General features: G+C 37.6%; 1 protein-coding gene across 2 annotated transcripts in view; it reads left to right on the plus strand.

Annotated features, from left to right (window-relative positions):
* Positions 1–12,695, plus strand: part of LOC137630397 (uncharacterized) — a 56,363-nt gene extending 43,668 nt beyond the window's left edge. For both annotated transcript variants that reach the window (XM_068361845.1, XM_068361846.1), the window contains exons 8-10: positions 4,999–5,218; positions 8,006–8,105; positions 10,140–12,695. In XM_068361845.1, coding sequence (XP_068217946.1) covers positions 4,999–5,218; positions 8,006–8,105; positions 10,140–10,297 — 478 coding nt within the window. In that variant the 3' untranslated portion in view covers positions 10,298–12,695. The remainder of the gene's footprint in view (positions 1–4,998; positions 5,219–8,005; positions 8,106–10,139) is intronic.
* Positions 12,696–18,071: the final 5,376 nt, after the last annotated feature.

The following is an 18,071-nucleotide window of genomic DNA, read 5'->3' on the forward strand; positions in this document are numbered from 1 at the left end:
CGGGTCCCTGGGAGCTAACCATTCTGTTTGAGTGGCTGGGATCAGAGGGGGTGAGTCCGCTATGAAGGGGATCCTGTAGCCTTCTTTCAGGACGGACACCGTCCAAGCATCCGCCCCATACGTTTTCCATGCTTGCCAATGGGGTCTGAGGCATCCCCCAACCCGAGGCTTGGGCGGGAGTAGGGGGCCTCTCCCTCTACCTTCTCCTAGAGGAGCGGCCTGATCTGCCCCTCTTCGAGGCGGAGTAACCCGACCTGAAGGAGTTGGCAGAAGTTGTAGTTCCCCTGCGGGAGGGCTGAGGAGATGATGACCAGGAAGAGGAGTGGGCGTCCCTCCTTGAAGAGCTGGGAACCGCTTGAGGGGTCACGGTCCTATCCGAGACTGACCTCTTATACGGAGGTCTCCTGGAGGATGATTGCTTAGGGACGTTGACTTCTCTCCTCTTGGACACCTTCTCCATCAGTTCTTCCAATTCCTTCAAAGGAAACAGGGACTCTCCTCCTAGGGGTAGGGTGCGAATGGCTCGCGCCTGTCTGGGATCTTCCTTGCTACCCTGGAAAGCACTGTGTCCCTCTTCCGGAGGACCCAGTTGGCCGTCAGGGAGAGAGCCTGGTATGCCATAAATTTTAGCGCTTTCCCCCCGGAAGTGATAATGTCCGACAGGAGACTCTGTTGTTCCGGGTCGTCGGGGTCTGTGGAGGCCTGTACATCCAGTAACGTGGAGGCCCACCAGTCCAGCCATGAAGAGACATTAATCATGTCCCTCGACATCTCCTCCATCATGCCTGCTTCAGAAGCCGAGAAGGACACAGGGGCTGAGCTGGCCCTTTCGTCCGAGCCGCCTTGTCCTAGGACATCCACGGCTGAGTCCACTCTACAGGGACCCGGGCGACGTCCTTCTGGAATATAAATTTTGGCCTGTAGTTTCAGACCCTGGAGGAGTTTGGAGGAACTCTGGGACCTGGGGGCCTCCGCAGTGCTGGCCACCAAGTTATCTATGTACTCCTGGCCGAGTACTAGGTCTGGGGCGAGGGGCAGGGCCAGAGAGGACTTCGGCAGGACGTCCCGATGTGTGTACCTCAAGAGGCTCGACCTCCAGGTATTGACCTTCGGCACCTCGGGTTCAGGAATCCCATGAGTCCTCCTGATGCGGGCTACCACCTTTCTGTAGGCGGAGTCCTCCGACGGGGAAGCCTCGCCTCCGTCGACCGAGGTATCGGCTTGGCTGGGGGGAGCCGTGCTTGGGAGGTAGACTGGCCTCTCCCTACCAGGTCCCAGGGAGGCCGTCCCGCAACCGTAGGGCGCACCGTACACGGTCGGGTCTCGCCGTGTGGCGAGTGCCACCGACCCCGGGAGGCCTTTTGACTGGGCCAAGGCTCTGGACGCGGAGGACACGGTCCCGGTGGGAAGACCCGAACCCGGCAACCGGTCCTTCCCGCTCGTCGTCCGACCCGGTTGGGCTGGTTCGGTCGGGCTGTCCTCTCGGAAGCGCGCTTCCTCCCGACGGGTGGGGTGAACCGAAGGCCTCGAGGACTTGTGCCTGAGAGTGAGGTCCTTCTTGCGTGGCCGGTCGAGCGGTTCCAAGTTGTATGCAGGCAGTGACAACTTGGAGGCTCGATCACTGGACCGAGAGTCTGGCGAGCGGTGCTTCTTGGAGTCTCCTGGGGGCACGTAAAACCATTCGCCGCCGCCGGGAGAGACCTCCCTCTTGTACCTACGGGAGTGAGAGCGTGGGAGCCTCCTACCGTGCCGCGACCTCGACCTAGAGCGAGAACGATCGCTACCGGTCCGGGCTCTCTTACGGTGCCGCCTTTCCCTGCGTTCTCCCTCGGAGGATGAGCCTCCTTCCGAAGAGTCCGAGGGTGCCACGTTCTTCCCGTAACGACTGCTTGAGTGATGCGCAGGGGAGGCCCTTCGCCGCCGATCGTCCGAGACCGGGTGCTGGAGAAAGTCCTCGGGAACTGCCGTGGATACCGAGGGTACTGAGACCACTCTGCCCCTACTAGAAGGCCATGGACCCAAGGATACGTCCATCCTCAGCGGAGACCTCCCTGGAGTCTTCGGTAATTTCCAACCGAAGGAGTCGCTACTCGGGCGACGAATTCTCGAGTGGTTCTCTTCTGGCGGGGGGAAACCCGACGCACCGGCCCACGAGGGCGGGGGGGAGACCGAGAACGCCACACTGTCCCATACCGGGTCATCCGAGGAAACGTGCTCCCCTGCCACGTGGCCCGATCCGCCCGAAACACTCGCGGCCCTTCCGTTTACTCCCGAGGGGCCAGCCCTTGGTTCCTCCGTCACACTGGGTTCACTTGGGAGGACACTATGGGTCACAATTACACTGGGGTCTTGCTGGCCACTCCTCTGCGAAGGAGACGGAGAGGCCGAGGCTTCGTCGGACCGATCACTGAATGACTGTAAGGAAGACACGCCATTCACTTTCTTTGGGGAACGCTTAGATGACTTCTTTTTCTTAGTACCAAAACGTACCCACTGAATTCCGTCCCAATTCACGCACTCGGGACATGTGTCCGAGGAGGAACAAACTTTACCCCTGCACGTGGAACAAAGAGAATGCGGGTCCACCTCTGGTTTAGAGAGGAAAGCCCCACACGACTTTCCTGCTCTAGGACCAGGACAACGACGCACGTTCTCCATCGTTCGCACACGAGTTACAGAAAAGCCTGGATAACACAAGGGAAACGGACTGAGGACACTTTGCGAAAACGCACTATCGCAGAAAAAACACAAGTCCGTACACTGGGAACACGTGGGAACACAACGCGCCAAAGGGTCGAAAGATTTAAAACGAGAGAGTGAGATGCTTCGGATCTCACGACCAAGAACTTAATGGGGTCCTGACCCGGGAAAAGCAGTGACCTGCCCTAATCCGGGCCGAAGGAATTATCCTGGCGGCGGGGGTAGTAACTATCGGGAGCGAGATAGGGGGGGTAGCGCGGGAAATCTTGGTCGAATTTGAGAGAGGATCAAGGACCCTCCAAAGAGGTAATTCGAGGTAAAGTATTCGTGTCGGAACAAATATATATAAAAGCATTAATCCATTCTCACATAACAGGAATTGGCTTCAGAGAACAATGCAAGCCATTCCCTCATTCATGAATGAAGTTCAGTAAATGTTTCCCAATGTTAACTAATATCAAACATCTACACAGATACTCACCAGCAGTGCATCAAACTACCCTCCCCACATAAATTGCACAATCAACCCCTATCTTGCAGAACTCATACAATTTCGGTATACCAAGACCTTTCCTTCCTTCTCAAGCTGTTCTGCTTAACATCGAATTTTTTTCCAATATTTTACCTATATTTTTTTATCTCTTGATTTGCCTATTTTGTAACCTATTCGATCACCTTGCTATCACCCATTATACTTACTACAAGATACTTGAATTAATCAACCCCTTCTATTCTTTCCCTTCCTCTTCCATTCACTCTAAGGGTAGAAGAGACTCTTCAGCTATGGTAAGCAGCTCTTCTAGGAGAAGGACACTCCAAAATCAAACCAATGTTCTCTAGTCTTGGGTAGTACCATAGCTTCTGTACCATGGTCTTTCACTGTCTTGGGTTAGAGTTCTCGTGCTTGAGGGTACACTCGGACACACTGTTCTATTTAGTTTCTCTTCCTCTTGTTTTTTTTAAAATTTTTTATAGTTTATATAGGAAATATTTATTTTAATGTTACTATTCTTAGAATATTTTATTTTTCCTAATTTCCTTTCCTCACTGGGCTATTTTCCCTGTTGGGGCCTCTGGGCTTATAGCATCCAGCTTTTCCAACTAGGGCTGTAGCTTAGCATTTAATAATAATAATAATAATAACAATAATAATAATAATAATTGCCTAACTCACTCATATTTTCATTCAACTATACCCTCTTTCATACTCTTTCAAACTCCCCTTACCAGTTTCTGCTGTTTAAATCCTTTATATCCAATCAAAAGTATTAGACCAGCACTTTCCCTGCCTACTCAGACATATGCTTCCCTTCCCGTCTAGAAACTTTCAATTGCTATGAACTATCTATCATCTAGTCACCACGCTTGCTCAGTACCCTCCATACTGCCTTTCTATATTTATTACATCAAAAGCCTTTTTGTATTTCCACATAATACTACTCCCCTTAACTTTAAAACCATAATAGGCCTGTCTTTCATAATAACACCTTATCCACACATCCTATCCCTTACTTGAACACATAATGTTCTGTCCTTATCGTCACTTTCTTTCCCGTCTTTATTTCTCATATCAAAATCTTATTAAACAGGTCCCCTAATATACCAAGTAACATTATAGGCCTAATATTCTTACTCTCAGCTTCATACAATGAAACAAACGTTCCATCTCACCCATTCCATTGTACCTTTCTATAAGCCAAACATACCTTACAGGTCTTGACCAGCCACTCTATCATATTATTGCCATAATGTAGCAGCATCCATTTTAATATACACACACACACACACACACATATATATATATATATATATATATATATATATATAAATATATATATATAAATATATATATATAAATATATATATATAAATATATATATATAAATATATATATAAATATATATATATATATATATATATATATATATATATATATATATATATATATATATATATATATATACTCACATCATACATGCATATAATTATACAAATAAGTGTAAAGTGTATATATATATATATATATATATATATATATATATATATATATATATATATATATATATATATGCCCTCACATGCATCATACATGCATATAATTATACAAATAAGTGTAAAGTATATATATATATATATATATATATATATATATATATATATATATATATATCACACTATGAATGAAAGAGATGAAGTAGCAACTACTCTATTTTACTATTAATATCTAAAGAAATCTGATTTATTCATCATTTCAAGCCTGTAAAAATGGAACACCAAAATTTATTTCCTTCCCTGCAGCAAAACAGAAGTGCCTTTTGCAATCAGCCTCTTTAAGGAAATACCAAAGAATAGAACCTGCGAAGATGCTGGCATTCCTGAGCACTACTGCGCCTGCGAGAGCTCGACGGTAGCCGAACCAGACGACCCGCACCTCAGGGAGGCAGCGAAAGAGACTGTCAAGGACATCAACGAGTCATTGAAGAATTTTCCTGCTTGTGTTCAACTATCATTGGATCAGGTAAAAAAAAAACATTTCTTAATTCATAATTCAAAAATTCAATTTTTTTCAATATACTCAAAGTTTTTAAATGCTGAAAGGCCTTTATATAGACATTTAAGAACATTATCTTTCTGTTGCATTAATAAAGAGAAATGGGGAAAGGAGACTTAGCATTTAGCATTTTGCCTCCTTTCTAGGACATGAAGTTTGAAAGTCTTAAATAGGCACAGTCCTCAAGTCCATAAATATTGTTGATGGTATAGTGATTACTATAATGTATGATTTATCTATATAATAAAGCTTACTATATTGTTATTGCACAAACAGAGAGAAAAGTCCATACACTACTAATTGCAATAGAAAAGCAATCCTCTGGTTTTTGAGAAAAATTATTGCAGTTTGAATTTTCCTAAAAACTTGGGTAAATTGCTGTAGAGTAAAGAAAAAATTACATGAGAATATTTCCCTTCTTATAATCCCTTATCTGGCATTATCCATTGATGATTAAGTACTTTACTCTTGACAAAAAAAAAAAAAAAAAAAAAAAAAAAAAAAAAAAAAAAAAAAAAAAAAAAAGCTTGTCTGTGCCCAAATGTAGTGGTACGACGGTTTACGAATTTAATTCGTTCTGGGAGCGTGCACGCAAACTGAAATTTCCGTAAACTAAAGCAATTTTTCCCAGAAGAAATAAAGGTAATACACGATGCATTTCATATGTCAATAAATGGGATATACATAAGCAATAATTTCTATAGGTTTTTTACTGAGCTTTAGTGAAAAAATTATAACCCCTACCATCAGAAATTAATGACATTTAATAATTCCCAATTAAAGAAATAGAAACCCAGTATTATCAAATTAACCTGCACTGTATCTTTAAGGAGAGTCGTGGATGATTTGAGAAGGATGAGTTACTGCTTGAAACAAGAATATCTCTCCATGAGAACTTTACTAGGAGTTCTCTCTCTTGAACGGCATACATTACCACTAAATGAATAATGTAATTTACACCCTCTGGACACTCGATCGTCTTTTTATACACTCGTATGTTAAGTTTTGACAAGGAACCTATCTAAAGATAACTACTTCCTTTTTAAAATGTCATGGTAATTAGACATCATAGTGTTGGTAAACAGAATAACCGCTCGCCCTGCCAAAGCCTTAGTTTAGGGGATGCAGCTCATGTTATTTCACTAATTTTATTGTGAATTTGGTTGGGTTAGGTCAGGTTATGGGTTACCCGATAGTTTATTACCGAACTTAGACAAATATATCATTACCTTAAAATGATGCTTTAAGAGCCCTTGTATAAGGACAGACAGGACCTCCCAGGTGCATAGAACACTACCTCGTCAAAACTTTCTCACCTAACCTAACTTGTAAGCTGTGTCCTTACCTACTTAGCTAACAGAGGTACTAACGCCCGCCACGACCCCATCTGACCACCATATTTTTAGATAGGGTCGAAAATATCAGTTAGAGAAAGGGTCGAAAATATGGGTTAGAGAAAGGGTTGAAAATATGGGTTAGAGAAAGGGTCGAAAATAAGGGTTGGCGAAAGGGTCGAAAATAAGGGTTGCGAAAGGGTTGAAAACAAGGATTGGCGAAAGGGTCGAAAATAAGGGTTGGCGAAAGGGTCGAAAATAAGGGTTAGCGATAGTGTCGAAAATAAGGGTTGGCGAAAGGGTTAGCAAACGGGTCAAAAATAAGGATTAGTGATATGGTCAAAAATAAGGATTAGTGATATGGTCGAAAATAAGACTTAACTAAAGGGTCAAAAATAGGGGTTAGCGAAAGGGTAAAAAATAAGGGTTAGCGATAGGAAACTGTCTTTAGTCAGGCTAGTATGGGAAAATAGAATGAAAAGAATATAGAGCCTTTCAGGGGCAGGGTATGTTAGGGGGAGAGGAGAAAATCCAAAGTCTGGGTGTGCCCGGACCTCCTCCTCAAAATAGGCTAAAAACCCGATCTGTCCTACCACAACGAACTACAAAAGGTAGGCTAAGAAAGTTACGTTTCCAAGTAATTACTCATTTTAAGATGAACAGCAAAGACAACTCTTGGTCATATATTAGATTATATGCCTCGGTATAAAAAAATCATAAGTAATGTTTCATGATGTACCAATGTACAACATCAATAACACTAAATAAATTACCCTTTTTTTTAAAAATCAAAATACAATATGCTACATAAATTTATAGGCTACGAACCCTAGTACATTATCTTTACGATAGGATACTTACTTCAAAGATTGGAAAGTATGCAAAGGAAGACTCAATGATTCAATTTGGTTCTTGAAGCAGAAACAACACTTATCATAAAGTACTAGACAGTATACACTTCTCTAAAATGCATTTAGTTGTCACACAGATACACGAATAATGATCGTAAATTAGAAGCACAACAGTAAAGAACACTAGATGAACATGAGAGAAGACCATCATGAACTCACGTCTCATGATGTCATCAAAACAACGTAAACTGTAACAACAGCTTCGTTCAGTAGAGACGTTTTCAGTCCTATTGAACATTAATGTATGAATTTTAGTAAGGTTAATTAATAATTCTGATAAAAAGTGCAGGTAACTTTTCTATTATCTGATGAAGAAAGTTATTTATATTTAAAGTTATATATAATCCCACATATGGCAATTTCGAGATCATTGTAAGGGCGAAAGCTTCCAAAGTCTAACAAAATATATAAATCTAGAGATAGGCTTACAAGTGTAATTTTATACAAAATTTCCTTGATATATTTAGGTGTTTCAAGCACAATTGTCATAACCATTATCACTATTTCAGGTACTAAATGGTCGCGTAGGGACTGCAAGAAACGCTACCACTCCAAAGAAACTTGAGTCTGTTGCCAAAACTTTTCTCGTGACATTTACAACAAAACCAGGTACAAAACACTTGTAATTATGTGCTGAATATATAAAGTATATCTATATCTATATATATATATATATATATATATATATATATATATATATATATATATATATATATATATATATATATATATGTATATATATTATATATATATATATATACATACATATATATATATATATATATATATATATATATATATATATATATATATATATATATATATATACATACATATATATATATATATATATATATATATATACATATATATATATATATATATATATATATATATATATATATACATATATATATATACATATATATATATATATATATATATATATATATATATATACATATATATATACATATATATATATATATATATATATATATATATATATATATATATATATATACATATATATACAAATATATATAATATATATATATATATATATATATATATATATATATATATATATATATATATATATATATATATATAAGAAAGATAGAGATGAGAACGGAATATGCAATGGAAGATGAGAGACCATTGGAAGGAGAAAGGATTAATGAGGACGAGGTAGAATCATTTAAGTGTATAGGAACTATGATCTCCAATACAGGGTCTATAGAATTAGAGTTTAGTGAAAAACTAAAAAAAAAAAAATCAAATGAGACAATAGCTAGGTTAAGTAAAATTTGGAAATCAAATCGCCTGAAATTACATATAAAAATCAGATTATATATCAGTTTAGTAAGATCGGTTTTACTATATGGACAAGAGTCATGATATGACAACGAAATATCCAATAGATTTAGTAGATTTGAGAACAAAGCCCTCAGAAGGATAGGTATATTCGGAATTAAATGGCAGGATATTAATAGAAATGAAACTATAAGAGAGATTACTCAAGTGACATATGTGGATAAGATCATGATGTGGGGTAGATGGAGATGGTTTGGGCATTCTCTTTAAACTCCCCAAAAGAGATTAGTTCACCAAAAGTTTAACAGGGCTTCACAAGGCAATAGAAAAGTTGGAAGACTCAGGCCTACATGGCTGAGGACCATGAAGCATGAAGTAGATGATGAATGGAGAAGTATTGAATTAAAAGCTCTGGAGATAACTGGTGAAATCGAACCCAGGCTCTTTGCGTCAATAGGCATAGGAGATAAATTATATATATATATATATATATATATATATATATATATATATATATATATATATATATATATATATATATATAATATTGTATGCCCTATTCTTTAAAAACAAAACTTAAATGAGATCATTGAATTTAAAGATTATAAAGAGAAATAGTTTATTAAGTTCCACTTATGAGTAATATGGAAGCAACTCCTTAGTAATGGCAGAGTTATTTTTGTTTTTTCCAAACTTTTATCAAACATTGTAAGTCATCATGTGATAAAACCACACAGTAATATTCTTTATTTTATATGCTGATATATAATTTTATTAAATATGATCTTTTATACCACACTTACCATCGGAAAACATCGTGAAGATCCCCATGGCTTGTTGCAATGCGTTAATTTCTAGAAGAATATGATTTTCTATAGGGATACTTATAAGCAGTTTATATTGTTCCTCAAAATACTGAAAGAAAACATCTGCATCAAGAGATGTTTAGAATTACAAACTACTGATATTTCCTGTAGCGTAAAACTGAATGCTGAAATTTACTCAACTGCAATCAGAGCTGTATTACCTCATGACAAGACCTCGAGCTTCTTTGGGCCCCACGACATCACCAACGTCCCCCTCCCAGGCATATTTCACGCTCTCTTTTCATACAATTTATCACAATACAGTATAACTAAAGTAAATAATCCATAGCTTTCATATTTAAATTAAAGAAAAAAAAATGGTGCTTGCACCCCTGCTCTTGGTGAACCCATACGCTTTAGCCTAGTCAGCCTTATGGACAGTGAGTCCCAGTCTGTCATGTAAAACTACAACTATGAAGATTTCCATGAGTCAACTCAATTTCCCTTTTATGATTTTCAGGCGGTGCTGTCATGGAGTCCACACTGAAATACCATGAGGGCATATTCGAGCTGACGTCAGATGTGTCTCGGCTGAATAAATACGGAAACCAAAGCCACTGCATTAATGATCAAATCGTAAGGAAATATTGTTATTGCAAAGACATGTTGACACACTGATTCATTACTATGCAGATTGGTTATGGAAAAAAATGCAAAGTGCAAAGCCGTATTCAGGGATTTATTTCATTGTTAAAATATATATATTTTGTTAAAACTGAAATATGTGAAGCAGTATTTATGGCTTTTCTTCTGGAATTATTGTATTGTAAAATGCATACCTACCGTCATGGTTTTTGTGAAAAATATCTTTTAAGTGAAAAAATTAAATGTGGGTTCATTTTGATTTTTCATCACTTGTGATTTGAATGTTTTGGAAGAAATTGAAGACCAGTGAATAAGCATAAAAATTAGTTTTAACTGAAGAAAACTGTCATAAAAAGACTTATCATATTGAAGAAACTAAAAAAAAAGGATGACTGAAAAATGCCAAAATATGAACCCCTTTTCATGGCTTATTCCATGGGACGAATTCAATTATATTGTATTTTTTAAGAGAACCTGAAATTTTACCTAATCATTATGGGTGAGGTTATTGGAAACATCACCTAACATCCTGCTCATGAAATCATCATAATTTATTTGTTCATTTTAATTCATCATCATTTACCCTCTTTATATAATGTTTTCCAAGGTGTATTTGGCTATGATTTGACTGGTGTGTGTACGAATACGAATGATCCGATGGGTTTAATTTATAATTACATTCCTATTTATAATGCTTTTGCATTTAAGTTAATTACTGAAATAATTGAAATGACAGAAATGTGATACAGTATCTTGAGTTTATGAGTTATTGTATCGAATATGGTAAGCAATTGTTGAAAGAAGAATGTGTGCAGTATATGAAAATAATTTTGATACATTCATATATATTTGGGAATACATTATCATACACTAAACACAAATGGCTTGAAACTGCTTATGGTACAAATTTATATTCAGTTAGTCATCCTCTTTCACTTATACAAACAATGTATTGTGTTAATTTGTTTCTTATAGGTACAGTATTATTAAAGCAAGTTTCTTAATCAACTTTCTCAAATGAGCATGTCTATATTACTATTTGTGTTAATAATCTGAAAAACCTTTCCATGATACTTTCATATTCATTTTTTTTTTTGTCTATTTTAAATAATACTGTAGCCGACTGATAAAATATTTAGAAAAGAAAATCTCAGGAAGTAAGGTGGCAAACTGTGTTTGCCTCATGTTCCTCATAATTACATAATGTATAAATCTAAACATTCTTCACATGTAATTATTACGCAAGGAAACCACAAATAGATCAGAAACATATGTTGAAACGTTGTTACAATTAAAGGTTTTTTGTTAGGCAAATTTGAAATAATAAAAAACTAAGTTGTTACCTTTGTGCCAAAATAATTATAATCTTACATTATTCTTATACCTGTGATAGTGTTCTGCTTTAAGAATAATGTTAAAAGCATTTTCAAGTGTCTGAAAATTGTTCTTCCTAGTTATACAATTTAAATTTGCAATTGATCTCTTTTTTTGCGCATTACGTCCATTCTTCCATATTACACTATGCAAGTGCATTAACTCTCTGGTGATCTAATGACACATGGAAATATTTTTTGCCGTAAGTGATCTAATGACACATGGAAATATTTTTGCCGTAAGTGATCTGATGACACAAATTGGAGCATCATACGTAACTTATTTTTTGGGCAAATTCGGCGTAAATACGCGCGTCACTCAAGGAAAACTAAACTTTCACTACGTGAGGGCAGATGGTCGAGGGACATGTGGAGCCTAAAAGAAAACAGTTAGTAGCTGCCCATGCATGGCAGGCCTATGCTGATTTCCAATGTTACATTTTTTTCAATTTATACTTGTAGAAAAATTTTTCAAGGCAGGTTTGTGCCTATGTAAATAACTATAATATACATGTCTCATACATGATTTGAAAGCCCATTCTTTGGACTTGTATACGGTACAGTATATACAACAAAATAAAAGTATTAACGATTCTATATAAAAATTGTTATCGTGTTATTGCCAAACTCATTCCGTTTCTAACGGTAAATTGTTCAGTATTTTTCCAATACTGTACATATTTTTTATTTACAGTATTCATTTTATTTGAAATTTAATCAGCCTTATAATGATGTCTTTAAATTTTCCTTATCTTAATTTGTTGCATCATAACAATGAAAAACGTTAAGATTAGTAGGTTGGAAAATCTACTAAAATACACTAGTTTGCAAATGTCCTTTTTCAGCGAAGGCCATATGCGCTGTACCTCATCCCGACTTTTGTAAGGGCATAAGCCCCAAAGGGTTAAGGAATATCAACGAATAAAGAGCATGAAACAATTTAACAGCTCAATACAACCCCAAATATAAAGAAGACAACTTTATAATAACACTATCAAGACATAACAAATAAAGCAATGCAGATAATTTGAACAAACTTTTAGAGGTGGAACTTTTTTTAACAAACTTTGAAAGGTGACACTTTTTAAATAACGTTCAATTCTAAACAATTTAAGAGCTAGCGATAATCTTACCGATAGTCTCCTGTATCCAAATCTATTTATCTGTTGACCAATTTATGAAAATTACCTTACAATACTTTCATTTATGATTACTCCCCTTATGGACATAAGATTCATATTTCTCTTATATCAAGTAAGTTCGTTTGATCAAGTTAACTGATGGTTAAAATCTTTACTTGATACTCTAGTAACAGACATGTTAGGAAAGTAAAAGTTCAATTGGGGGAAGTACATTACAGTACTGTACAAGGTCAGGGAGGGTCAAAAGGACATGCTTACATGAAAAGAGATTATAAGCATGTCTTACGTATGTAAATGCTCATCCACACACACAAAATAAAAAAAACAGCTGTACGTGTATCCATATCCTGACTGCATGGAAGCACTTAGCTGTCCTATTGTGCTCTTATTTGATGTGTTTAAATTCAATATGCGAGAAATATTTAGCAAAAGGTAAGGAGGTGTATGTTGCGTTTATGGATCTGGAGAAAGCATATGATAGAGTTGATAGGGAAGCAATGTGGAATGTGATGAGGTTATATGGAGTTGGTGGAAGGTTGTTGCAAGCAGTGAAAAGTTTCTACACAGGTAGTAAAGCATGTGTTAGAATAGGAAATGAGGTGAGCGATTGGTTTCCGGTGAGAGTGGGGCTGAGACAGGGATGTGTGATGTCGCCGTGGTTGTTTAACTTGTATGTTGATGGAGTGGTGAGAGAGGTGAATGCTAGAGTGCTTGGACGAGGATTAAAACTGGTAGGCGAGAATGATCATGAATGGGAGGTAAATCAGTTGTTGTTTGCGGATGATACTGTACTGGTAGCAGACACAGAAGAGAAGCTTGACCGACTAGTGACAGAATTTGGAAGGGTGTGTGAGAGAAGGAAGTTGAGAGTTAATGTGGGTAAGAGTAAGGTTATGAGATGTACGAGAAGGGAAGGTGGTGCAAGGTTGAATGTCATGTTGAATGGAGAGTTACTTGAGGAGGTGGATCAGTTTAAGTACTTGGGGTCTGTTGTTGCAGCAAATGGTGGAGTGGAAGCAGATGTACGTCAGAGAGTGAATGAAGGTTGCAAAGTGTTGGGGGCAGTTAAGGGAGTAGTAAAAAATAGAGGATTGGGCATGAATGTAAAGAGAGTTCTATATGAGAAAGTGATTGTACCAACTGTGATGTATGGATCGGAGTTGTGGGGAATGAAAGTGATGGAGAGACAGAAATTGAATGTGTTTGAGATGAAGTGTCTGAGGAGTATGGCTGGTGTATCTCGAGTAGATAGGGTTAGGAACGAAGTGGTGAGGGTGAGAACGGGTGTAAGAAATGAGTTAGCGGCTAGAGTGGATATGAATGTGTTGAGGTGGTTTGGCCATGTTGAGAGAATGGAAAATAGCTGTCTGCTAAAGAAGGTGATGAATGCAAGAGTTGATGGGAGAAGTACAAGAGGAAGGCCAAGGTTTGGGTGGATGGATGGTGTGAAGAAAGCTCTGGGTGATAGGAGGATAGATGTGAGAGAGGCAAGAGAGCGTGCTAGAAATAGGAATGAATGGCGAGCGATTGTGACGCAGTTCCGGTAGGCCCTGCTGCTTCCTCCGGTGCCTTAGATGACCGCGGAGGTAGCAGCAGTAGGGGACTCAGCAGTATGAAGCTTCATTTGTGGTGGAAATGTGGGAGGTTGGGCTGTGGCACCCTAGCAGTACCAGCTGAACTCGGCTGAGTCCCTGGTTAGGCTGGAGGAACGTAGAGAGTAGAGGTCCCCTTTTTGTTTTGTTTCTTGTTGTTGTCGGCTACCCCCCAAAATTGGGGGAAGTGCCTTTGGTATATGTATGTATGATGTAAATTCAATACTGTACATCAATATTCAAACTATAGCAAATAAAATAAAAATCTTTCATTGTGATCATGAGTAAACTTTGTGCTGTGAATTTTACCCGGTGATTGATTGGAACTATTTTTATAGCCGTTTTGAATTCTTTTATTGTGGTCTTAATAAAGAAATAATAAAACAGCATGTTTTAATGAATCCTAATAACTCATAATTGTAACCTATCTGGGAAAAAGGTATTCTATACTAAGCCAAGGAAAATACTGGTCAAAGGCTTAGTATTTTGTGTTTATGAAGCTATGACTTCTAGAAAAAGAATAATTTTCCTAATATTCTTTCACATAATTCCAAGATTCATCATTAATTCATATGTAGGATATCTTCAAAACTATTTGCATTTTATATATTGAACACAATATGAGTAAAATGTTTCCTCATAAATAAGTCAAATAGTCTTTTACAAAACTAATTTTAAGCTTCCTCTAAACAGATCTCACTTTCTATCAAGTCTGTTCCACTGGGATTAAGTTTTTCAGTTGTAAGAAAAATTCTAAGTTCCATTAAAAGCCTTTCTGGCTGCTATTGCACATTTATGACATTAGTCCTACTCAAATGGATAAAACATGTCATACAGTAAATTTCACTTAGTTATTGGAGTCATGTTCAAATACAGTTCTGTATAGCTTAAAAGTTTTTACTTAGATATCTCTAAATATCTAAGACATCCATGTTTTCTTTTTACTATTCAATATCTCCATATATTTGATATTATTTACTATTTTAAATGAATAAAATGAGACAAACATATTGTGTAATCCTTGCAAAAGAAGATTAGTTAATTGAAATGATTAGTTTGACTAGACATTCAAATCTAATTACGATATTCAGATTGGCCAAAAGGGGAAAAATTATTTTACTATAAACAAATTGTTTCTTGTTACAAGAAGAAACCAACCACAAATTTATATCAGTTTTGTAATTTGACTTTTATGAAACTCTGGGTCCACTTTAATTTACAATCAAGAAGAAGATGAGGAGAGGAAAAGGTTTTACATGGGTATACATATTTAGCATCAGTAAACTTTTATAGAATATAAAACAGACTGTACAATACAAAGCAAAATGGTTATATAAAAGGGATTTTGACGAAGGAAAAATCTATTTCTGGGGAGAGACCTGTGACGCCCGGTGAAAAAGTCCTTCTTTGTACTTTTTCTGATATAAATCTTCCAAATATACCAGAGAAAATTAAAAGCATGGAATGCAGAGGTTACAACCCTCGCGCGAGCACCTTGTTGGTGTCGTATATCTAACAAGGGCGTTTGTAAAACACTATTCACAGGCTGTCTTCCATTTAGATAATCCCTTCATCAAAGGGGGAGGGCCGTGACAGGCCCTAGAGAATACAGTTGGGTTACCCTACCGACACCTACCACTCGCACTCACCAGGTCATCCTTCTGCAAGAACATATGGCTTGGCAAGGAAAGGGTGGGTCCGTACAAAAATAACCGGGAAGGGTTTCACCGGGCGTCACAGGCCTCTATGCAACAGCTTTGGGTGAACTAATCTTCTAGCTCATTCAAATTTCCTGCTTATTTTTGGAAGCCTTCCTCTTGGTTCCAATTTGGTCTACCAGGTGTTAAAAGCATCAATTCATTATCTGTCACTGTATTTCCCATTTGAATCTATAAACTATTTCTTGAACACAACTTGCCAATGATATGGCACATCTGGATACCTGAGTGGCATGTCTAGTTAACTAGATCTTTAGGCATCCATTGCAATAAAATCAGAAGTATTTAGTCTGTGATAACTGAAATACATTCACTATCATCAAAAACTAGAATACTTCATAGGACATAAATTGACATATTCATACTTTGACAAATGTTACAGAAATAAATGGTGAGATTTACTTACAACAATCATCTGGAAATCGTTATTCAAAACAGGAAGTGACTTGATAGTATATTACTCACCTGTTCTTCTTGATGAAAGGTGACTAAAAGAATAGAGTACATCGCAAAAGTTTCACCTATCCGCATAAAGATCAACTAATTTTGATCACGTGCCCTGTATCATAAAAGAAACACCACTTGAGAATTGCATAGTTAGTCCCATACATAAACACAAGATGCATTTCAAGAGGGGGATCTTAAGTGGTCAAGTTTTAAGGTTCAACATAATCAACCTTAGAATCCAACTTTTAACACAACTCCTTATTTTCAAAGGTTTCCATTAACTCGATTTAACTGAAATTAGTGATCTAGCGTACATATGTACCAAGAATTCCAACATATATTTCTACATAATAAAATACTTTTAAATGCTATTATCTAATTTGCCTTTTGTTTAACAGCTTTTCAAAATATCTTACATTCATTATACACAAGGTCATAGCTTAAAATGTTCTAAAGTTGAAAGTTTTTACTTGAGGGACGTACTGTACTATTATCAAAATATCAACACTATTGTCTTTACCATATGAAAATCTTCTTTGCTTTAATATTGCAAAACCTACTCCGGGTCATTGGTGAGATGAGAGAGCAAAGCAGATTTCTTTCACTAAAACAATATTCTCGGTGGGAAACGGTATGGATTACATTGCATGGGTTTCATGAGGTTTACTAAATACGCAAACTAAATACAAGAGACATATAAGACAGAATAAATAAATAAATAAAACATTGTTTTAAATAATTGAATGCTCTCTGTATACCATATAACTTTAAAAAATGGCCTCTTAGGAATTACAGTACATGCTATACATACATACATATACCAAGGCACCTCCACCAATTTTGGGGGTATAGCCGACATTAACAAATGAAACAAAAACAAAAAAGGGGACCTCTACTCTCTACGTTCCTCCCAGCCTAACAAGGGACTCAACCGAGTTCAGCTGGTACTGCTAGGGTGCCACAGCCCACCCTCCCACATTATCCACCACAGATGAAGCTTCATAATGCTGAATCCCCTACTGCTGCTACCTCTGCGGTCATCTAAGGCATCGGAGGCAGCAGCAGGGCCTACTGGAACTGCGTCACAATCACTCACCATTCATTCCTATTTCTAGCACGCTCTCTTGCCTCTCTCACATCTATCCTCCTATCACCCAGAGCTTCCTTCACTCCATCCATCCACCCAAACCTTGGCCTTCCTCTTGTACTTCTCCCATCAACTCTTGCATTCATCGCCCTCTTTAGCAGAAAGCCATTTTCCATTCTCTCAACATGGCCAAACCACCTCAACACATTCATATCCACTCTAGCTGCTAACTCATTTCTTACACCCGTACTCACTCTCACCACTTCGTTCCTAACCCTATCTACTCGAGATACACCAGCCATACTCCTTAGACATAGTATACTTCGTATTATATGAAATTAGTATAAATTACTAAACATTTTCCAAAGATTCCGGTGAGATTACATTACAAAGATATTAATTTTGAGGAAATAAACTTAGTAGCATCTATAAGTCATATATTTTATTC

This window comes from Palaemon carinicauda, chromosome 38 (assembly GCF_036898095.1).
Source record: "Palaemon carinicauda isolate YSFRI2023 chromosome 38, ASM3689809v2, whole genome shotgun sequence".
Classification (NCBI taxonomy): domain Eukaryota; kingdom Metazoa; phylum Arthropoda; class Malacostraca; order Decapoda; family Palaemonidae; genus Palaemon; species Palaemon carinicauda.